The sequence below is a fragment of the Schistocerca gregaria genome, chromosome 2, assembly GCF_023897955.1.
Source record: "Schistocerca gregaria isolate iqSchGreg1 chromosome 2, iqSchGreg1.2, whole genome shotgun sequence".
Classification (NCBI taxonomy): domain Eukaryota; kingdom Metazoa; phylum Arthropoda; class Insecta; order Orthoptera; family Acrididae; genus Schistocerca; species Schistocerca gregaria.
The window spans coordinates 776782700-776807013 of NC_064921.1; the positions used below are offsets into that span (position 1 = coordinate 776782700).

The 24314-nt window shown below is 37.8% G+C and overlaps 1 protein-coding gene across 9 annotated transcripts in view; it reads left to right on the top strand.

The window, feature by feature from the left end:
• Window positions 1-24314, top strand: part of LOC126335019 (ryanodine receptor) — a 691249-nt gene that overhangs the window by 324095 nt on the left and 342840 nt on the right. For all 9 annotated transcript variants that reach the window (XM_049997852.1, XM_049997851.1, XM_049997850.1 and 6 more), the window contains 2 exons: window positions 21669-21867; window positions 23180-23404. In XM_049997852.1, coding sequence (XP_049853809.1) covers window positions 21669-21867; window positions 23180-23404 — 424 coding nt within the window. The remainder of the gene's footprint in view (window positions 1-21668; window positions 21868-23179; window positions 23405-24314) is intronic.

Genomic DNA, 24314 nt, shown 5'->3' on the forward strand with positions numbered 1-24314 from the left:
CTGATAGTATTTACTTGTGAATAACATATTTTGAGCAGTATCAGATTTTGAAGAGCAATCTAGAGGCATTTCTGAGCTTCAGTAGTTAATTAATGTGCTTTATTTTTAGCCTTCACATCACTTCATGTGTAGAACATTTGTTTCAGTGTGTGCCACATACTACAGCTTATAATGTCTTATACTTACAGTAGACATGGTTGTTACTCTTTTTTTACAAAACATTCAGTTGAAAAGTCTGAGATTTTGTAGCTTGATGGGAGGAGTTCATCAGTTGTTGTGCACTAAAGGGAAATACAGTAATCTCATGTGTTGGTTCCTGTGCTTGTGCCATATTTGGTGGTGATAACTACATATCAAATGATTGTTATGTTTGCATTTGTTTGAAGAGAGATCTGATTGATTAGTTTTACTAAGATCTCCAGTTAGCAAAAGAGGCTGTCATGAATGATTAATTCCTACATCAAACACTCTGGTATTGGCCAGTTTCTGGTGTAGACCTAATCACATTTTTCTTTACTGCCTTCATGGTCTATGGGTGTCAGAGCAGACTGATATCTTAAGAGTGGGTCAAATAAAAATGAAATTTTCATAGATCTGATTGATTAGTTTTACTAAGATCTCCAGTTAGCAAAAGAGGCTGTCATGAATGATTAATTCCTACATCAAACACTCTGGTATTGGCCAGTTTCTGGTGTAGACCTAATCACATTTTTCTTTACTGCCTTCATGGTCTATGGGTGTCAGAGCAGACTGATATCTTAAGAGTGGGTCAAATAAAAATGAAATTTTCATAGAAAAAACATTGTTGTTCTTTAATTTATACAGATCTACTTTTTTCAGATTTAATGATGCATTTTATATAAGCAGATTTTTCCACTGGAGAGAAAAGTTTTTAACGCTAATTTTAAAAAATTCTATGATGACATATCACAGATGAATAAGCTGCCAAAATATGTGTTGTGGGGCAGATTATGGAATGACTGAAAAGTTCTGAAGGTGGTGGTGCATTTTTACGACCAGCCAAATCAAAGTTGGTGACAGTAGCTGATGGAATTAACATTGCTGCATCCATAAAGTAAATTGATCAGAAACTTCCTTTGCACTCCAAAAACGCCATTGGCATCTGTTCTCAATCAGGCAGCTGTGCTGTGATGGTAACAAGCACTTCTTCACAGCATCAACATATTCTCCACATTTGGCTCTCTTTAATTTTGGATAAGCCAAATGATAGTTTCTGCTGAAAGTGATCTTCCATTCATATATAGCAAAGATAAATCCTACTGGACTAAAGGAACAGTCCTTTACTTACTTGAATACAGCAACATCGAAACAGTGTGGTTAACCAAAGTGGCTAGAGATCTGCTTGAATTGAGCATACCAGAAGATGACATTTAGAACATCTTTCAGTAGTGTTCTGAGCGACAAAAGGTTTCAGGACAAATCTCCCCATAAGAGACAAATAACTACCTTCTGGGTGCCAGAGAGGAAAGAACTATATAATCAGAGAATGTGTCTCTCTGATATTCTCAACATTTAAATGGGTCCTCCCCTCCATTACTTGCACATATTATACTGTTTCTTTGTTCTCTATCTACCCATTTCTCCTGTCAAAATACTTGTTTGAAAGCTAGCCAGTGAAGTGGCACAGTGGTCTGCACACTGAACTCACATTTTGGTGGACAATGGTTCAGATACCAACCACCCATCCAGATTTAAGATTTTCGCTAAATTGCTCCAGGCAAATGCCAGGATTGTTCCTTTGAAAAAGGCGTGACTGATTTCCCTCCCCACCCTTTCATAATCCAAGTTTGCACCCCATGTCTGCATTGTTGATGGGATGTTAAACTCTGATCTTCATTATTGTTTAAAAGGTCCTTTAGCTGGGGACTTTAAAAAATGTGAAAATGTGGCCTGTCATTTTTTGTGTTTCAGTGGATGACAAGAGGAAACTCCCCTTAAATTTAAGATATTGTTGACCTTGAGGAACTTAGCTAATGTATAGAGATATCAGTTTTCAGTCATGATAGCATAACATAATAAATCACAGACTCACAAAATTAAGTGTTAAAGAGTAAACACCAATGATTTTGTCGACTTGGAACAAAGACAGTGTGTGTCATTGCCAAAGTGTGGCTCGCTCCAAATTTTGTCCCTGTTGTGTCAGTACAATTGTCTTTTCCATTTGGTAACTTCTTTCTGCAGTCAACCTCATTACTTGGAAGAGAAATATGACAAAACCCATTAACCCATTATTTTACCTATATTCACTGTTGAGTTGAGTTGTGTGGTTGATAGGCAAATAAATAAGATAAAAAGCATTGCTAACCTTTCAGACTATGTCCTTCCTCACAGCTAGTCAACACACACACACACACACACACACACACACACACACACACACACACACACACACACACACAAAACAAAAAAACAAAAACAAAAAAACCCAGCTACATTGTCTCAGCATTGCAGTAAAATGCAACTGAGGCTGTGTGTGTGTGTGTGTGTGTGTGTGTGTGTGTGTGTGTGTGTGTGTGTGTGTCTTTCTTTCTAATTTGCTCTAAGGAAAAACATTGTTGGAAAGCTTAGCAATTTGTAGAAACTTATTATAATCTTACTGAAACTAATGTCTTGAAACATTGCCTTATTTCAAGAAGAGGCTAATGTTTCAGTACACTATGAAGAAAGAGCAAATAGTAATGTAAGTTATAATGTCAAAGGCATTGTGGTTTATTGGAGCTGAGTTAATTATCTTATCAGAAGCAGGTCAGAATCACTTGGCAGAAGGAAGCAAACAGATGTGGAAAAACGACACAGAATTTGGGACACAGTAATTACAGAAGCTGCTAAAGAAAAACAAATAGCTTATTTGAAGTTTCTACAGGAAAAAAACATCTGTACAGTGCAAGGAGTCATGGGACTCATTCATAAGCATCTTAGAGCATGACGTACACAGTAGACAGCAGTGTTCATACAAGATCATGAAAACCCTCACCAAGGAAGAAAAAGACACTGCCTCGCTGAACATTATACCCAATGAACAATGGACAAATTGTTATACAGACTTTTGGTGTACACAGAAGATTGAAGATGACACAGAAGAAAGTAAGTGCAGTGAAACAGTAGATCCAGTTACTATGGATGAAGTACAAGATGCTTTGAAAGGCACGAAGAACAGAAAAGCTATTGGAATAGATTGAATAAATGCAGAGATACAGGTAATTATATGTGGAGGGTTACCTCTAGATAAATGACTTTAACAATTAATAAATGAATATTGGACAAACTGCAGGATCACAGACCCTTGGTATACAGTAGAAGTAATCCCTCTTGTCAAAAAATGGAAACATAATGAATTGAAAAACCATCATGGCATCAGTCCTCTAAACACTGGCTACAAACTGTACTTAAAGATAATCAATAACCACATGAAGAATATCACAGAAGCCATTATTGCCGAAGAACAAAATTGATTTAGATGAGATTGTTCATGTAATGAAAATGTGTTTGAAATTAAAAACATTACAGGAAAAAAAATAATTTAATACAGAAATCCCTATCGCCTTTATTGAATTTGAGACCATGTGAGCCAGGATAGCCTATGGGACATTATGTTTGAATGTGGATATCCTTATCACCTAACAGAGAACTTGACATTGTGTTCCCTTGCTGGCTGTTAACAAAGGTGTGAGCATATGGAATAAGTTCACAGATATGTGGGTGGCTCGAAGACTTCTTAAGCAATAGAACCCAGTATGTAGTCCTCGAAAGTGTGCATTCCCCAGAGACAGGGTATCATCAGGAATGCCCCAGGGAAGTGTGGTAGGGCCACTGTGGTTCTCTATATACATAAATAATTTGGCAGGATGGTCAGCAACCTACTGTTGTTTGCTGATGATGCTGTGATATTCAGTATAAGTCAAAGGTGATTGACTGTAGGAAGATACTAGACAACTTAGACAAAATTTATAGTTGGTGTGATAAGTGGCAGCTAGCTGTAAATGTGGAAAAATGTAAGTTAAAGCAGACGCATAGGAAGAACAAATCTGTAATGTTTGCTTATAGTTTTAATAGTGTTCTGCTTGACATAGTTAAGTAGTTTAAATATCTGGGCATAATGTTGCAAATCAATATGAAATGGACTGAGCTTGTGAAAACTGTGGTATGGAAGGTGAATGGCTGACTCTGGTTTATTGGGAGGATTTTAGGAAAGCATGAATGTAAAAGAGGCCTCTTATAGGACACTGGTCTGACTTATTCGTGAGTCCTGCTTGAGAGTTTGGGGTCTGTGCCAGGTTGGATTGAAGGAAGACATTGAAGTAATTCAGAGGCGGGCTGCTAGATTTGTTGCCGGTAGGTTCAAACAACACGTAAGTTTTCAGAAATGCTTTGGGAACTCAAATACCTGGAGGGAAGACAATGCTCTATGGAGAAAATTTAGAGAACTGGCATTTGCAGCTTACTGCCAAACAATTCTACTGCTGCCAACATATATTGCACATAAGGACCACAAATATGAGATTTGAGAAATTAGGGATCATGTGGAGGTATATAGACAGTTGCTTTTCCCCACTATATTTGTGAGTGGAACAGGAAAGGGAATGACTAGCAGTGGTACAGGGTACTCTCTGCCATGCACCATACTGTGGCTTGCAGAGTATCTGTGTAGATGTAGGTGTAGGTAGTGAAAAGTCTTTACAAAACTACACACATTGTAATAAACACAGGTAGGAATCAATTAGAAGAAATAACAATTAACCAAGGTGTTAAACAAGGATGTGAACTATCACCTACCTTTTTTAATATTTACGTTGACTTAAAGCTTCACAAATGGAAACAAAGGAATTAAGATAACGAATGAGGAATATCTGAATGTACTTTTGTTTGCTGATGACATCATTATTATTTAAAAGAATGAAAATGGCTACCAAGTTCAGTATACCAGATGAATGAAATCTTCAAGAAGAACAACCGTAAAATTTATAGCAACGAAACAAATATTATAGCATTTTGAGGAAAATACCCAGTCAGATCAAAAATTGTTTTCGATAATTCTGTTTTAGAACAAGTGAGTTAAATCTCTTATTTAGGCTGTGATTTTGGATCTGATGTCAAAAAATACACAACTTCCAAGCTGTCTGTGGTACCATTAGCAGAACATCAGGCCATAAAGTACAAAAAGAAACCATCATAAAATTCTGTAAAGTAATGACAGTTCCTGTGTTATCCTAAGGAAATGAAAGCTGGGTTACTGCAAAAGAACAAGAAAATAAAACTGAAAGAGCAGAGATGAGGTTCCTTAGAAAAAAGAAGTGCTGCACAAGAAGAGATATGAGTAGAAATGAAGATATTAGAACAGAATTAAATATTTTCAGCATGAATGAAAAAAATTCAAAAATATGGTGAAGATTGGAGACAACACCCCATGAGAACGCTAGGTCACAGAATTCCTCAGAAGATCCTGAACTACAAACCAAATGGGAAAAGAGATATTTGAAGACCTCAAAACAGAGGGGAATGGCTTTTTGTGAGTTTGGAATACACAACAGCCTAATCCTTGAAAGGAAGATGATGACGATGATGTCTTATGAAAAATGAAGCCATGATATCCCAATAGGTTATTCCAAGAAATTTTGAGCAAACTGCTGGATGTCATTAACTTGCTGCCATGACATTTCAGCACAGTCTTCTGGCCACCATCTGGAAATGTCAGTGAAAGTACACAGCTCTGTTGTTTAAAACCCTGTGTCATACACAGAGTGTATGGAGTTCGCACTGTGCATGTGTTGCTAGAGTGCATGTGCGTAGGCTGCAAATTTGTGTACTGCTGCGAGCACCCTTCATGGTGAAAGCTCACCTCCTTCATATCAGATCGATCATTTTCACATACTAAAATTACAGAATGACACTGGCTACTCAGTGCACAAAGTTTTTCCATAATGTGTTTCCATGCATTGTCTAACTGGAAACAGACATCCTGATTGATAAGGGCCTCAGACATTGTATTTACACTGATTTATTGATAACAGAGTCCCAAAAGTGTGAGATATTGTCCACAATTGTTAATTCATTAATTTGATGAAATCATCAGATGACCAGTAGAAATAGCAGATTTGCTGGCTTGGAGGATTTGAGTATGGTGCTTGTATGCACTCCTGAACAGTGCACGTCATGTGCTGTGTATGTGATTTCACACCACAGTAGAGTGCCTAACACATATCATAAAATTATACACCTCTTTATATAAGACTATAAAGGCATTATGAAATGGGGTTTCCTTAGCCTTTATGGCCAAAAAACAGGTGTTGATGTTGAAGGGGCAAGGAAATGTGTATATGACAAATTTTTTACTGAATCAGTTATTATACAAAAGCATTAATGCAAGGAGGCCATAGTGTCCTACCCTTAAACCATGTAGTACATGTAGTTAAAACACACAGTAAATTCTAGAAAAAAGAAATGAAATATTTCCTTGTATCCTTTTGTGGGGTTTCAATTGTTGTTGTTGTTGTTGTTGTATTATATTTATTTCTAGCCGCATGAAATCTGTTCTGTAATAATATCAGTATTGCAACATTTACACTGATGGTATGCTCACAGATGTATCACTGACTAATAATTTTTCTCTAAGTGTTTTGAATGTTGTTTTTATTGCACCACAAGCAAGTAAATCCTCACAAAGTATTTGTTATTGAGTTACAATATTTCCAGGTATCCTTGTTTATTATTGAATGTTTTATCACTTTCACATGTATGATTAATGTTTAAAAAATCGTAATTATTGTTGTAAAATGCCTTCCTGTGAAACATATGCATTTATATACAGCACATAGCTTTAATGATTTTATATAGCTTTTAATAGAGTTTTTGTGAGTGAGTTTTGACCCCTTATTAGCATGATAATTGTTTGATTTTCTTAGTACTTCTCCTTTTAAATGTTTGTGCAAAGTGTGCTGCAATCTTGCTTCTTTTTTTGTAACTAGAGTTTGACAACAAATTAAAAACTCCTTCTAATTTCCACATCTTGAGTAGCTATTTTGTGTGCAGATGAAAATTAAATTATTATATCTGATCATTTTGTCTGTCTGTGCAGATCCATGTCTACCCCATAAGAAAGCACTGAAATACTGCATGCATTGTTGTGTTATTAATTAATATATTAATTTTCAATTGCCTTTCTAACATTTTGTGCATATCATGTTTGTGTACAGATAATTTACGTATATTGACATGTGAATCATATTACTTAACATTCTTTCGTCATTTGGACAGTATCTAGCACATAAGAAAAATTCAACTTTTTAATATATTGTTAGTACTAAGTGTACCTGATAGAAGAGACACTATAATATAGGATTACTGAGTTGCCTAGTAAATTTCCATATGTTTTATGAAGCCTAATTGAGGTGAGGCCAGTAGGGAGCTGCTTACATATAACGTAAAAATTGTATTCGGAAATTTCTGTTTTAGCTTTCATGATGATGCCATGCACCATCCAGATGGTTCCTTCCAGTAAGGCTACTGATATATTAGAATCATAATATGTTAATATTTTAAATTGAAATTCATGCAAATTCCAACTGTATTATCTGTTAGCTGACTTGTATCTTTCAAAGACTGAAATATGTGACTTACATTTACATTCAAATTCAGCACAACAAAAACTTAATATGTCATAAAAAGTTCAACTGCAAAACATACTTGTAACCAGATATCTAGACATTGTTCCACAAGTTTCTCACCTATAAGAATCATTGTTTGTATACAGCCAAGAAAGTTTCAGCAAGGAAAATGTGTAATTAATTTTACTCCATGATATATAATTGCGTGAAGTTGTTTTAGTTCAATCATTGACTCTCTTTGAAGATGGTTGTGTGGTTAACAGCCCAAATATTGGAAAAAGAATTATTGCTGTCTGGGATGCACACCCAGGAGATGATGAAATAAGAAGTAATATCCACAGAAAATTGAAGCACAGCAAATGAACAGCATACCCTTTTGTTTTCAAAACAGCAGCTAATGGCTTGTGTTTCTCTGCTGCTAAATATGCCTCCCCGGTCTGGACCTGACCTGCAAACACAAACAAAGAGGATGTCATCCTTAATTAAACATGCCATATAATAACTGAATGTGTGAAGACCACATCTTTGAATAATCTGTACGGAGTAGTATCACTTTTGCCTCAACAGTGCAACGAGCAGCTCATGAATCTAGTGATGAATTGAAGTAGACTTTGAAGAAGATCATGTCATGTACTGAGCAGAGGACATATTTGGAGTTCCACAGTGCCTAAAAATCAAGGAGGGCACTCACATTACAGCTGAGCATAAATGATCAAGGTATTGACATTAAACAATGAGGAGGTGTGCCACCTGTGAAGACATGATGGGACAAGATGGGTGAGGATGTCATCCTTTGTTATTGCAGTCTAGTCCAAGGCACGGCATGCAGAGTGCCATGCTTCCCTGTTCCAATGTACCATTGAAGATCTATGGGAAGCAAATAAATAGACCAGTGATGTAGCTCAGTAATGACCCCCAAATCTGTAAAACGTTGATTTATGGATGCAAAAAAGGGAAGAAAAGAACCTGGCTTCAAAAAATCAGGAAAAGGAGTAAAGTACCTAAATGCATGGCAGAACTGGATTGTGTGTTTTGGGAGGACAAAATAATAACAAGTCCTTTGAATGAAAATTTATTCCACGGGTACAAAGAGCTGGTGAAGTGATACAGAAAAAGGTAATAGCAACATAACAGTGCATTTATAATTTAAGAGAGGTGCAGTAGAATGAGTGACAGAAAAAATAAAAATATCACTGTGTCCAGAAGAGGCAAAAAACAGGAACAGTGATTTTTTTACATTTGTGTACTGTAATGTTGGTGCTTACAGCTCTAATCTAAGGTGCAAAGATAATGTATTCAGACAAAAAGTGAGAGCTGCATCTGCTGCCATCATGGCTCTGGAGGATGTTTATATGCATCTCAGGGCAAACCAATCATTACACAAATGTTTCAGAGTGCATGAAATAAAATATAATTAATATGACATAGTTTTAAATGGAAGAGAAAAATAAAAGTATTGGATACCTAAATCTAGCAGAAATTTGCAAGTAGAATCACAATGAACAACAAACTGTAAAGATACACCTCAATTATGGAAATGTCAGGATGGAAACAATGAACAGAAATGAAGGAAAGCAATAACTCTACTGTAGATGAAAACTGGGTTGTAGATAGACATAAGTAACAGCACACGGAAGGTCAGACTTTCTGAGCTGTTGCATTTATCTATCTGCTACCCATCTTCCAAATGCAGGTAAATGGTTTTCCTTACTTCATTTTTACATAAATGTTGAAATGTTTTGAATATATCAGAAGAATGTATAGACAAAGACGAGAATATGGTGAAAAGGTAATATATTGTTACTGGTTCTGGTAATTGTAAGAGGGATATATAATGACTGTTTCTAATCACTGAAACACTAATTGTAATAGTGGATACAGGTAAGCTAGTGAAAAATCTGTGGATGTTTCATAAATTGTGGTAACTGCGTTACCTGTTTCATTAGAACTATAACAACAAAATTCTGCTGTATGCATTTTGAAATCCAGTGGGAAGGCTAATCAGTGGGCTTCAAATGTAGGAGCAAACAACAGTGTCCAGACTACCACAGACACATAAATAGAAATCATCGTTTTGCTACGCACTCTAAATGAATGCAACTGGTGATCATAAACACTCAGTAGCTTCCAGGCAATCCCTCATGTCTTCAGTACATATTTACTAAATGATAGGAGATTTCAGAATTCATTTGTTTGCAAAGAACTTAATTTTTTCACTTTCTGAAAGTTGAACATGACTGAGACTGGACAAGCAGGAACTGCAGCACTGACTACGTAATTGTTGCTGCAGATTTCAGTCTTATCAGGAAACTTCTGATTATTTAAATGGACAGCACTGTCTACATGAACAGGATCTAAATCAAGAATGTCTTGATTGTCAAATGTCAGAATTACAATATCTTCATATGAGATGCATCTAGTAAATTTGTCTTTGCAATTGAGGTGGATGACACAGTTAATTTGATTTATAATTTAGTATAGGTCATACATTCATGTCCAGGTTATATCAGTTACAAATATTTGATTTATCATGTCATTTTGATTACTTCAGAAGTACACTAAATATATATGGCTCATCTTGTACTGTTTGTCTGTAAACTGAGGAGCAAACAGCACTCATGTTGGGGGAAATGGACTTTCCCAGTAGGCCACTACAAGTCTCCTAAAGGAACACTGAGAATCAGTTTCCTGTCTAACATTGTTGTCCAGTGTTTGGTGATTTGTGTAGATTTTGTTTGTGTTTCTTTCTTCCATTATTAATTACTAATTTCTGTATTCCATTTACTGTTCATCCATTTTGTCCTGTACTGTGCCACTGCTGATGTAAGACATTTGCAGGGGGAAGGTCAATATTCTCCATGTGAAACAGCCAGTAGGAGTTTGTTGTGGTGTCACTGGATAGAGAGATTGTGTATTCACCTGCTGTTTGCCTTCAACTTGCAGACTGACTATATCGAGCCCCCATCTGTAGTTCCATTAATTGGTGTGGCACCTAGTTTGGACAAATATCACTTATCTGTAGTTACAATCATAAAAATCAAAAATCTGTTGACACTGAAATTATCTTTGCATGTATATCATTCTTGAACACTCTCATACTTGTCCTCTGTTATGCATTATTCAATAATGGTCACTGATAGCACACAGTAAGTTGTCATAGAATGTACATTGCATGTCAAGTCAGTCAAGTCATGGACCGTTCACATATGAAGAATGCAACAGTTTCTCATTTCAGAATACTATCATACAGTAACCTGAAGAAAGAACATGTTCATATCAATTTGGTCTTACACTTTTTGCTTGTCACCAGTTCACACAAATCCTATCTGTCACCAGGACTCATTTGAGTATATTACTATCTTTAAAATGTATGTACTAGACCAAATCATATTCCACATCTTCAGAAAGTATAATACTATCACTGTGCTGTGGGGAATGACATTTCAGATTTTTAATAATAGCACGCATGGTGAAAAGTATTTTTCCTCGCCATTTCTTATTGTTTGGTTGCTTTCAACATAAAGTGCGCACAGATTTCTTTATGCAGGTGAACATATTGCTCATAATACAGAATATTGGCCTGAGCTGTTACCAGAATTCAATAACAACTATCCATATTCTTGATACTCATCACTTTTGGATTTGCAACTTTCAGGAAAATGTCATAGTGTATTACCAAGTCATTTACAATTCTACAATGTACTTCAAAGCCATACCCCCATTTTCAATAAACCATTTTTACTCAGTCTTTATTCAGCCAAATACATAAGTGGGAGATGGCAGGAAACCATCTTTAAAGGGACATTTTCTATTCAGTGTGAATGTTAGTATACAGAATCATCAGCTATTCTCACAATACAGATCTGATGATTTCTTAAAATTTTACAGCATACATATTCTAATAGCTGCACTGTGTAGTAAAAGAAAGTACAAAACCTTGGCACCATTGGAAATTATTGAAGGCTTCTAAATTTCAGTGCAGTGGAAATATTTACAGTTTTTGTAATAATAAACAGGTGTTTTGGTTAGTGTGTTTCAAACAGGAAGCAGTTTTACAAGAGATAAAAGGCAATATAGACATGGAATGTATTAGGAATAAAATCTCACAGCATTATTACAAGGGATAGTCACAAGAAAAACTTTGTTGTTCATTAGGCCACAGTTTGATTACAGTATACATAAAAAATACAAAAATTTTGATTTACTTTGACATTTTGAGAATCTGTTCCTGGATGTTGTCTGCAAATCTGACAATAGAAAGTATGTATTCTTACTCTTTAAAGAGTTATTTATAAGAAATCCTGAGTTATTAGTTCAATTTTGGTAGTATGACAAACCATGATTCAAAGACCTAATAAGTGACTTCTGAGGGCTTCTTACACAGTTAAAAAGAAATTAAGTATTCAGTATAGGGTGAACTCACATCTTTTCTCATCAGCATTTTACTGGTCATACCAAGTTGTTTTAACTTATTTTGCCACTACATACCTCTTCTCATTAACAGTGCTTCCAGATTCTGATGATGTGTACTAGTACTCATAAACAAACAGTGAAAAATCCAGGATGGAATGTAACAATGTTATGAGAAGGAAAGTTGCTACTCACCATATAGCATCCGCAGCTCGTGGTCTAGTGGCTAGTGTTGCTGCCTCTGGATCACGGGGTCCTGGATTCGATTCCCGGCCTGGTTGGGGATTTTCTCTGCCCAGGGACTGAGTGTTTGTGTTGTCATCATTTCACCACCGTCATCATCATCATCATCATCATTCATAACAGTGGCTAGATTTGATTGTGAAATAATTGGACTGTGTAAAAATTTGGATTTTGTACGTGTGCTAATGACCGCGCAGTTGAGCGCCCTACAAAACCAAAACATCGTCATTATCACATAGCGGAGATGCTGAGTCACAGATAGGCACAACAAAAAGACTTTCCCATTTAAAGCTTTCAGCCATCGGCCTTCGTCACTTACCCCCACCCAGTCGCCACTCCCATCATGCACTGGTGCTGCTGCTCGCAGTGTGGTTTTGGTTGCCTGACACTGCAATTGTGTGTGTGAGTTGCATTTGCATGTGTGTGTGTGTGTGTGTATGTGTGTGTGTGTGTGTGTGTGTGTGTGTGTGTGTCTACTGTTGACGAAGGCCAATAGCTGAAAACTTTAATTGTGAAAGTCTTTTTGTTGTGCATATCTGCAACTCAGCATCTCCTCTATATTCTGAGTAGCAACTTTCCTTTCCATAATATTGATACTCAAAAACATTCATTCATTCACTGGGCATGGCATCTTCTGAAGTACAAATGTTTGCTATAATTCTAAGAGCCAAACTGAATTGAGTTTCTGCACAAGTTTTATTACATGATAATTAAAATTTTAAGTTTTCGTTAACATTAACCCCAGCAATTTTGTAGATATTACTCACTCTATTACTTTGTCACCCAACACTAGATCTCAATTTACATTTTGACTTACTTTTCCAAATTGCATGTAATTTGTTTTGTTTACATTTAATGTCAACCTGTTTGCATTAAACCAAGAGTGGACATACTGGAGGACTTCATCAGAACTTGTAAACAGTAACTGCTTTGAAGCACTTATCATCACGTTAGTATGGTCTGCAAGCAGCATGAGATTGTTGGCACTATATGGGGTGTGTATATCATTTATACAGATAGGAAATAGTATGGTACTTTTGTTCGCATTGCTTTCGCATCTGAAAAAGTAAACTGATTTTGTGATTGGACTAAGATGCCATCAGTTGTACAATCTGTTTTCAGTCTCATAGGTAAGATCAAAACCATTTTTTGCCAGACCTTCAAATACCTAGTGCTTCCAGTTTTTTTAATGCTATCATTGGCAGTACCAAACACTTCAGAGAGATCTAGATTAACTCCTACTATGTTGTGATTTTTCTGTATTTTACCTGCCTCGAAGCCATGCTGATTTTTGTTCAGTAACTTATGGTCAGTTAGATATTTGTTGATTCAGTACTTCATCAGTTTTTCTTGTTGTATCTGCCTTCATGTTACAAGCAGCTTTTGTACTTTCTGGGTTTTCTTGATTTGTCAATTTTAAGTTTTATGAAATTCTTACATTAGTGAAAGAATTGTTTGTATAATTTAGCAAATTTTCTTAATCTTCAGTTTTGAAAATGGTATCCTATTCTTCACATATCTTCACTGTTTGTCTTCACAAATCCCAAAATAGCTTTTGACTTGTTTTAAAACTGTCTTATTAAGGTGTCATTAGATAGAAAATTTGCCATAGCAGTTACTTTTTGATATACTCACTTGCCATTCTTAACATATTCATTAAACTGTGGATTCTTGGAGGTTTCCATTTTACAAATTAGTCTTTTCAGAGTTCTACAAGAATTTTTAATGCCAGATGTGATCCTGGTACTTGCCTGTGTTACAATGGGTTGTGATACTTGACAGCTTCTGTGGAAAACACATCCCAGAATATCCCATGAAGGTTAACAAAAAGGAATTATGTGCATTACTGATACTTGCTTGGGACAGCACTTTCACAGAACAAAAACATTGCGTCTGATACCCGAATTGTTTCTCTGTCTCTGTACCAACATCAGACGTGGACATTTGTGTGTATGTGTGTTCATTTTTTTTTGTATTCCGTTATTTTGATACGCTCCATTTTTCCAGATACTGACTTATTTTTTCCCATAATTTTTTGTATAATTTTACACTCCCGTTTTCAATTTTTTACCATGTAGTCCTTTAGTATTTGCTGGTATTTCACTAACCATTATTTCCTTTCAATCTGTGCTTTGATCTTGGTCTTAATTCCATTCAGTAACTCATACATAGAAGTGCCGTTGAGTTTAAATCTTTATTGTGCATCCATTTCAACTTTTGAACCTTTTTTGTTCCTTGATTCTCCTGCTATAAGTTTTTTTTCTCTGTACCGTGTCTTCATCCTAGTGAAAAAAAATTTTAAAACCACAAAATACAGATCTTCACTTTAGTTGGCAAGCCAGTCACATTGAACTTATAGAAGGACAACATTTTTGTCAGGTAGTCTGAGGTAAGATAATCAATTTATTCCTGCTGTAGCAAGAACAAACACTGTTTATGGAACATAATACTTTATAGAGAAACACATAAGATGCAGTGAATTACATCGCACTGAATACATTGGAGACCTCATTTGAAATTGCTTAAATGGCACTGTTTCTTTGGCAACTCACCAGAGTGCACCAGGCAGCCAACCCAGGTGGCCTCTAGAAGTGGAACTGTGAACTGTATTGACATGTGATCTCTCAAATCAGATGTAGAATGAGTGAAGGTGCATCACTCCTCCCTTCCAGGGGATGGGAAAACCACATACATACATACATACATACATCAAAACACTAGGTGTAGAAAAATATATGCGTGGTACAGAAAAAAATCAAAGCACAGAAAATGCACTGCTACCAAAAAACATGGGTACTATGAAGGGAAAAAAAAAGCGCTGATCTCATAAGGCACTTAGATTATGAGTCACGGAAAATGCCAGTGATGGTGCTGACATCCATTTCCTCATACAATGTAAGCTTTCACAGCCGGTATTGTCTTCACTTAAAACTTCCGGGCTGATAGGCCGTGGTCGAAGTATAAAACTCTCTCCCGCAGTCGGAGACGAAACGTCAGGAGAGAGTTTTATACTTCGACCACGGCCTATCAGCCCGGAAGTTTTAAGTGAAGATCCATTTCCTCGTCGAATGATAACGGCTGCTGCAGCATGTGGCGAGCAGCCACAGGCGAGTAGGAGCAGAAGTGATGAGGGGGCAGGTTGGCATGCCATTCCTCTTGTGAGAGTCTGTATGGCAGGATTGCGGCATCATTCCCATAGCAATGTCTTTGTTGAGGTCAGCAGTCAGCGCTGGTGGTATCAGTATGGGTATCAGAGACAGGGTGCAACAATGGAGACAGCAGCAGTTGCAGTGTCAGGTGCAGCAGGGGCTGCACCAGCAATGGCAGTCGAGGAGTAAGGGTGGAGGGAGGAGCCCCAGTCAGGAATCTGCCAGTCAGCGACACCACTGAGGTGCGTACTGGACCGTCTGCGACACAGGAACTAGCAATGGCGGCATCAGGGGCGGGGGAGGTAGTGGACCCTATGGAACAGACCCCACCATGCATGGCCTCAGCTGGTCAAAGTGATGGGACATGTGGATGATGCACAGGTGATGGCCCCTGTGATGCTCAATGACAGCAGGAACCCAGTACAGCCAGCAGCCAAAATGACGAGCCCAGACAGGCTCACCCATCCAGAACCACTGCAGACCCAACGATGTCAGCAGACACAGCGTTAGATACAGCAGTTGAAGCAGCCTCCTTGATTAACATCCGCGTAGCAGCTCCTCTGGGTTCTTGGCCCTACTGGAATGAAATGGTACAAACTCAAAAAATATTCTAAAGCAGCTTCGGGGTACCTGCCAGATACATACTTCTGCATCCAAGTTTTAAATGTCCGAACCACATGTTGGGTCTCGCCATTAGATTGAGAATGGAATGGGGGAGCTGTGAGATGGCAAACGCCACTGGCCTAACAAAAAGATGTGAACTCTTGAAAAATAATCTGGGAGCCATTATCAGTAACCATGGTGTGCAGAAATCCCTCAACTGCAAAAATCTTAGACAAACCCAAAATAGTGGCCACTGCACACATGGATGGCCAACCCGCCATGTAGGGAATCTTGCAATAAGCGTCCTCTACAATGAGCCGGTACTGATTTAGGAAGGGTCCAGCAAAATTGACATGTAGAGAGCCCCATAGGCAGTGCGGCATTGGGCAGGGGGAAAATGATGCATGCAGGGTTGCTTGTTGCTGAACACAGTAAGCACACGTGGCAATAAGCTGTGTAATGTTCTCATCTGTGCTCAGCCAATACACATGCCAGTGGGCCAAAGCCTTGGCACAAGAGGTTCCCCAATTACCGAAATGCAGAAGACGCAGTACATTACGGCATAAGAAAGTGGGAATGACAATCTGGGGAGCAGTGTCTTCCATAGCTGACGAAAGAATCCTGTCAAACACAGAAAGGCAGTGCTGGACAGAGAAGTAATAACACAAGAGATCCAAGGCACTGTCTGGGGGTTTTTCTGGCCAACCATGCTTCCCAAAAGGGAGGACCTGACTAAGTACCAGATCTGCACTCCCAGCCAGTACTATCGTGGCACAAGTGATGGCAAAACCATTGACCATGCTCTTGTTCTCAGTATCTAAATAGAAACAAAGCAACTCATTCTGATTGAACACCGGGGCCGACCCTATTGGAAGGTGAGATAAGGCATTGGCATTGGCATGTTGCGGCATCTGCCGGTAATGGAACTGTTAGTGATAATGTGAGAGGAAGAGAGACCACCACTGCAAACAATGCATTGCTTTGTCCAGCACGGAAGCCAAATGGTTAAAAAGAGCAACCGACAGCTTGTGATCTGTGATTAAATGGAACTTAGACCCATATAAGAAGACGTGAAATTTCTTGAGGGTGAACACAACCACTAAAGTCTTCTTTTCATTCTGAGAATACCGCTGCTGAGCAGGAGTTAGTCTTAGAAATGTAAGCAGTGGGTCATTCAGACCCATCTGTGTATTTGTGTGCCTGTACTGAGAGGCATTTGTAGCCAACAAGAGATTCTGACTCAGCTGAAAACTAGCCAGACAGGGAGCAAACTGAAGCTTAGATTTAAGCAAACTGAACACTCAGTCACATGCTGGGCACCAGGAAAACGCTCATTTTTGTGCAAAAGTGCATGCAGGGGCTGGGCAACAGTGGATGTGTCTGGTAAAAACTTATGGTAGCATCCAACTTTAGCTAGAAACTCCTGCAGTTCCTTAACAGAGGTTGGCCATGGCAAAGCCATAATTGTGTTAACATGGTAACGCAACAGTGTAACCCCCTTGTGAGAAACCTCAAATCTGAGTACTCAATTAACAGCTGAAAAAAGGATATTTTGGCAAATTTGCACTTGAGATGCACAGCCTGCAGAACGGATGACAGTGATGGAGATTTCTAAGCGAGGTAATTGATGCAGCCAGGCCCAGAGGCTGTCAGCCAATCTAAAAAATGCTGAAAAATTGTGGTTTTGCTAGTGATGCCAAAAGGAAAGCGTTGATATTGGTATTGGACAAAAGGTGTAACGATAACAAGGGTATACCTAGTGGCCTTATCCAAGGGGAGGTGGAGGTATGCTTCAGACAAATTGGTCTTGGAAATCAGTGGTCACATGACAATTTTCTAGCAACTTGTCACAATGAGGCAAAGGGCATGTGTTTATCACAGACTGAGCATTAATTTTGACACTGAGGTTGCCACAGAGGCATCGACTTCTTAACGGTGACAAGTAGTGTAGCTCATTCAGTGGAAGAAATAGGCCAAATGACGTTGAGCAACATCAAATGGTCTAATTCAGCCTTGACAGGATTGCACAGTGTGACAGACACATGCCGCACCCAAGAAATATGAGTGCGGGTGGACCCTTTTGTGGTAATGTGGGCTGGAAAACCTGTAGCACAACTGAGCCCAGAGAAAAATATAGATGAAAATGCAGAGCAGAGAGACTCCAGTTGCTGATACGGAACTTGAGCTGCCACTACATCATTGGCAATGGGGAAACTGAAAGAGTTAAACACATATAACCTGAACAGATCTGCAGTATGGGAATGACCCACAACAAGGAAGGTGAGAGGGTGAACAACAGATTTTAAAGAAGCAGGAGCAGAGAATTGACCTAGGATCCGAATCTGCTGTTCATTGCAGTAAACCACCTTACATGAAACCTGTGTGATGGTAGGCGAGCCCAAGTCCACATACATTTGTGTGTTTACTAAAGTCGCTGCAGTTCCTGTGCCCACTTGCAATTTAGCAGGTTATTAAACACACACGTAAGTCAATAAACAATTAGTTTGGGGAGACAGTCATTGTAGAGATACAGTTTATGTCCATCAGTACTAGTGTGTCTGCCAGATTTGAAAAACAGTCACACACTGATGCAATGTGGCCTTTCTTTTGACACTTGTTGCAAACAGCCCAATGGTTAGGGCACCCAGAATGCTCGTGTTGAACAAAGCAGTACGGGCTAGATGGAACAGGGGTCACGCAGCCACTGTTGTGCTGTGGCCTGTTGCTGCTGAGGCCATAACTAACACTGCCCCATGCGACATTGAGTTGAAGGTTGTACTGCTGCAATGGCTTCTTTGTCATCCTGAACACTTGCAGTGTGCCTAAGAGGGGCTGACTCAGCAACTTTCTATACCTCCCCTCAAGTAACAATCTGATTGCCTGCAGCCCATGCCACTTCAAAGTACACATCCATAAGCATCAGATTCTTTTGTTGAGGTGCTTTTCATAGACTTCTATATCTGTAGCCAGACAAATAATATCATCATGCACCATGTGATCAGTGTAGGGTTTGTGATGAGTACTAGTGGCAAATTTACAGTGATGGTTCAAGCCGTGTTATTCTGCAGCCCAGGCTTTGTAAGATGGTTTGGAAATTTATGAAAATGGTAAAGTTCCACACGCATGGCGGTGACATGCGTTCTTTCTCAGTAACAGGTTGAGAGAAGCTTGCATATTTCATCAAAGTATAAGCTGGCTGGTTCGTGGAAAGCTGCAAATTGGCGCAAAAAGTGATAAATGGGTGGGAAAAGCAAGGAAAGAAAGCTGCTTATGGGTTTGTATCACACAGGCAAGAAATCTGGAAATGGTGATATAACCGTATCTCATAGGAGTCCCACTCTTCATCTGATTCATCATATGTGGAGAAGGGTGACGGTTGCACTGATGGGAGAATAACCTACTGCAAACACTTAGATGCCACTTGATTGAGAGCAGAGTTGTTTCACAATAGCTTTCTGCTAAGCAATGATGCTTTGGAGTATTTCTTCCATCGAGATGTTTGGTGAGTGATTTAGCACTGACGCTAACACACGAAGACAATATAACTCTCACTCATCACCATGTTTGCAATAGCAAGAACAAACATGATTCATGGAACATAGTACTTTATAGAGCAGCACGTAAGATACAATGAAGTACATTTGTGTGTTGCACTGAACATACTGATTGTACAACAGTAATACAAGTTACAGAATAGGCTGAGCACTCATTTGTTATCGCTTAAATAATACCGTTTCTTTGGTGCCTCACCAGAGCGCACCAGGGGCCCGACCCAGATGGCCTCTTAAATGGGCCTGTGAACTGTGTGGATGCGCAGTCTCTGAAATTGCACTCAGCATGAGTGAAGGTACGCCAATTCCGCTATTGATTTTGTCCTACAAACGTTTTCAAATGGTTTTGACATTCCTGAGCACATATCACAGTTAAAACACAACAGGCAATGTGCTAAAAATTTGACATTGTCAATAGACATGGCTCTATACAGGAACATCAGATAGAGCACCTAATGTATCTTATCTCGTACCATTGTGCATACTGAAGTTATGGAGGCAAGTATGAGCTGTTTTTGTTGCACAACGTCATGAGAGTAGATACATTATGTGTTCAATTTGATGTTTCCGTAAGAGCCATGACTATTGATAATGCCAAATACTTGGCACATCGGTCATTCCATTTTGACTGCGACTTGCCCTAATCCACCTCAGAACCTCAAGAAAATGGCCAAAATCTGATAGGGGAAGAATTGATTATTATATCTCAGATAATCACCTGGAAAAATGTGTGTATTTTCACAAAACACAGAGTATAATTTTCTCCCTCTATCTGTCATGCTAGCTCATATTTTGTCTGATTCAGTGGCTTTTAAGTGAAACTCATCTTCTGTCGCTAGTACTAGAGCTGTTTTCTAAATATTAGGCCCTGTTCTTGCAATATAACTTATGCATCGCAGTTTAAATGTTACACTATCTGCTTTTAAACATATCTTTCTGGAAATCAAAAATTGTTTTTCATTGTTTCCTCTTCACTTTTTCAGCATTTTCCCACTGTTACATTGTACAGCTATGTCTTCAGTTAACTGCTCAATTTCCAACATTTTAATAGTTGGTGGAGCACTTAAAATTTTCCAAGCTTTAAGTACTGTAACTTTTTGGTCATTGATCTTATGTGCCATTTATTATGTAAGAATCTAAATTTGAAAAATATGTTGTGGTGGTGGTAGTAGTGTTAAGTTTTCAAATAATAAATTACATAATAAATTTTCGCCAGCAAAGAATTTCAGTGCCTTCTTCTACAGCATTAATAATGTGTAAATATCACCTGAATTTTCCTTTAATATTATACCTTACACAACAAACATCTTGAAGTAAGTGTGGGGCACTGTTGTGTCCAGTATATCAGCAACACTCTATATTTTCTGAATCAGATCCTTATTACTGTAAAGGGGTGCCACATACCCTTGATAATAACAATTGTTAAGTTCTGTTTAACTTTGACAGATGCTTAGTCAGATGCTTTTGTGACACTTTTAGTATTACCTAATAATGGCAGTTTGGAAGATAATGAAATGAACAATTTACTGCCATCTATTTTCTGTGAGTGTAAGTAAAACGATACACTCTTTAATCAGAAACTGAGTAAAGCTGATGAGTTTTAATAAATTTACCACAAGGCATAGTCCTGTGTTTGTGATAACCTACATGCACTGTCTCTAGTGTTCAGATGGAGGGTTATGTATTCATGTCAGTAAATCAATGCAGCAATAACAATTTCTGCTGTTCTGCTGGTCATTGCAATTCTAAAAGCCAAAATTTGTTCTAATTGAACATATTATTTTTAGAATTAGCCATGATAAATTCGCATAATGCTGTGAATTTTATTTTCACTAAAAATTTGTGATAAAAATTTCCACTTTCAAGTTGCCAGATTTGCAAATAACTTTCAAACCAAAGTAGATGCAGAGTTCCTTAATTTTTTTAATTATTTATGTGCAAATACTAGTTGTGATCTGCTCATGCTTTGTTGTGTATATGCATAAAATTAATTATTTAATTCTATTAATAGTGCTGTACAACAGTAGTCTACACAAATTGTCAAATACATGGATAATGTGATACTTACTGTTACTCTTTTAACAAATCAGGTTTCTCTCTTAATGGTGAACTTCTGATGGATGCACTTGGAGGAGAAACATCTTTTTCGGATGTGCAAGGAGATTCATTTGTTCCGGCATGTACTTTAAGTGTTGGACAGAAAGCTAAATTGACATTTGGTCAGGATGTCAATACTCTGAAGTTCTTCACTACATGTGGGTTACAGGAAGGCTATGAACCGTTCTGTGTGTAAGTTTAAAAAGTGTTTTTACAGATTCTTAAGAATAATTTACTTTCATGTTTAGTGTAATTCGCGTATGCGATGGTATATGTCTGCTTGTGTCTGGTATGTGCGGATGGATATGTGTGTGTGTGTGTGTGTGCAAGTGTATACCTGTTCCTTTTTCCCCCCAAGGTAAATCTTTCCTCTCCCGGGATTGGAATGACTCCTTACACTCTCCCTTAAAACCTACATCCTTTCATCTTTCCCTCTCCTTCCCTCTTTCCTGATGAAGCAACCGTGGGTTGCAAAAGCTTGAAATTTGTGTGTGTGTTTGTGTTTGCTATTGTTTCTATCAACGTACCAATGCTTTCGTTTGGTAAGTTACAGAATCTTTGTTTTTAGATATATTTTTCCCACGTGGAATGTTTCCCTGTATTATAGGTATATTAACAGTGTACGATAAGACAAAAATTCATCTGATTTTTTTTTTTTTTTTATTTGAATTGCCTCGGTTTCCTTTGCATGACATAATCAAATTACTAAATCAAAATTCTTGTGGGGTAGTGCAGTTAGTGGGAGCTTGTTTATTACAGAATGAAGATTGGGTGATACACACACACACACACACACACACACACACAGAGAGAGAGAGAGAGAGAGAGAGAGAGAGAGGGGGGGGGGGGGGGTGCACTTATGCTCCTATCAGAAGCCCAAGTGATTTATCACCTGTATTTCACCTTTTATCCATTGTTCCTCTTGTTCCAGACAAGGAATATCTTTTTCTGGTTGCTTGATTTTTTGCCTTTGCATTTGTCAGTTGTATCCTGAAACTTTTTATCTCAATAAGTAAGCATTTTTCTTATATAGCTACACAATATGAACTATTACTTTAAGTGATTCTCCATATGGCATATGGCAAAGCATTACATGACAGTTGGTCAGCACTGGGTGGTCCTCTGGGCCTTGTAGTGAAGTTTCTTTTTCTTCTTTTTTTATGCTTCGCTCTCAGTTTTAAGCTGGTATTTTTATTTTATTCACTTCCCCTGTATTTCTTTCTTTTTCTTGCAGTATGTGTATTGCAATTTCATTTTCAGTTATGTAATATAAGTTTTATTTACATTTCATCATAATTTATATTGCCTTCAACACAAAATAAAATCTGAAATTGTCCCCAGAATCATTTAGTATACCAAACAGTTTGAATGATCATATCTATTGATCAAATATTTGCAGAATGTGTTTAGTGCAATTGACCTTTGTACTCAAATCAGTGTAGTTTACCTTAGTATATTTGATACATAGTGTGTAAATGTAATTTTATACATTTAACCTTTACAGAAACATGAAGAGAGCTGTAACTTACTGGTACACCAAGGATCAACCAATATTTGAAAACACAGATGACATGCTGGATACTAAAATAGATGTTACTCGTATTCCTGCTGGTTCAGACACACCCCCGTGTCTGAAGATAAGTCACAATACATTTGAGACTATGGAAAAAGCCAACTGGGAATTCTTGAAACTTTCACTGCCTGTCATCTGCCAGTCAACTTTCATAGAGTAAGGACTTAAAAATTGGTGTCATTAAGTTTTTTTCCATCCAATGTCCACAATAAGGATTATATTACTACATTGCTGAAATCTGTTCAGCAGTTGCAAAAATATTAGATTTTTGTATGTATGTATTTCTACTGATCTTCACATCTGTCATGTTACAACTCCCATTACAGCTGAGAAACATGTGTAAAAATAAATTACAACAATATTTCTGACTTCCAAAATGACATAATTCTTCTTCAGATCAGAAAATGGACATTACTTAAGGTAAGTTGGAAGAAGGAAAACTGGTTTTAAAGGTTCCTCTTCAAAGAGAAAGCATAAGTTCATATTTAAGAAAGATGAGGAAATATACCAGCAGTCTCCTTTTCAAAAGAACCATCCCACGATTGCCTTTAAAAATTTAGAGAATCCAGGGAAAACATAAATTTGAATGGTCACATTGTGGGGCAGCAGCTGGATAATAATATAGAATTATTCATCACCAACTTATTTTGCAAGAGCCTGGAAACTATTTTTGTGGTCATCCAGAAAGCAATGGAGAACATACTGACCATCATTTTCAGTCTGCAGGTCCACAGACTTCTTGAGCTCACTGAAAGGAACTGTTCCTACTAGCTATTTACTCAGGGGGGTCGGGAACTATGACTATAAACAAAAGTTTTGAGCTATAGCTGATTAATATATTCAATAAAAGTTCACATGTACAAGCATACTAATATTCCTGATAATAATAGTAATAATAATAATAATGTCTCTATCATAAACAGCACTAGTTGCAGTTGTAACTGTACTCAGGCGCATTCACTACCTATTTTACACATGACTCATCTGTAAAAAGGGTTGGTAGTGAACGGTTGCATTTGCGCCCCCAATACTGAGTCATATATTGGCTAGCTTTTGAACAGCAGTG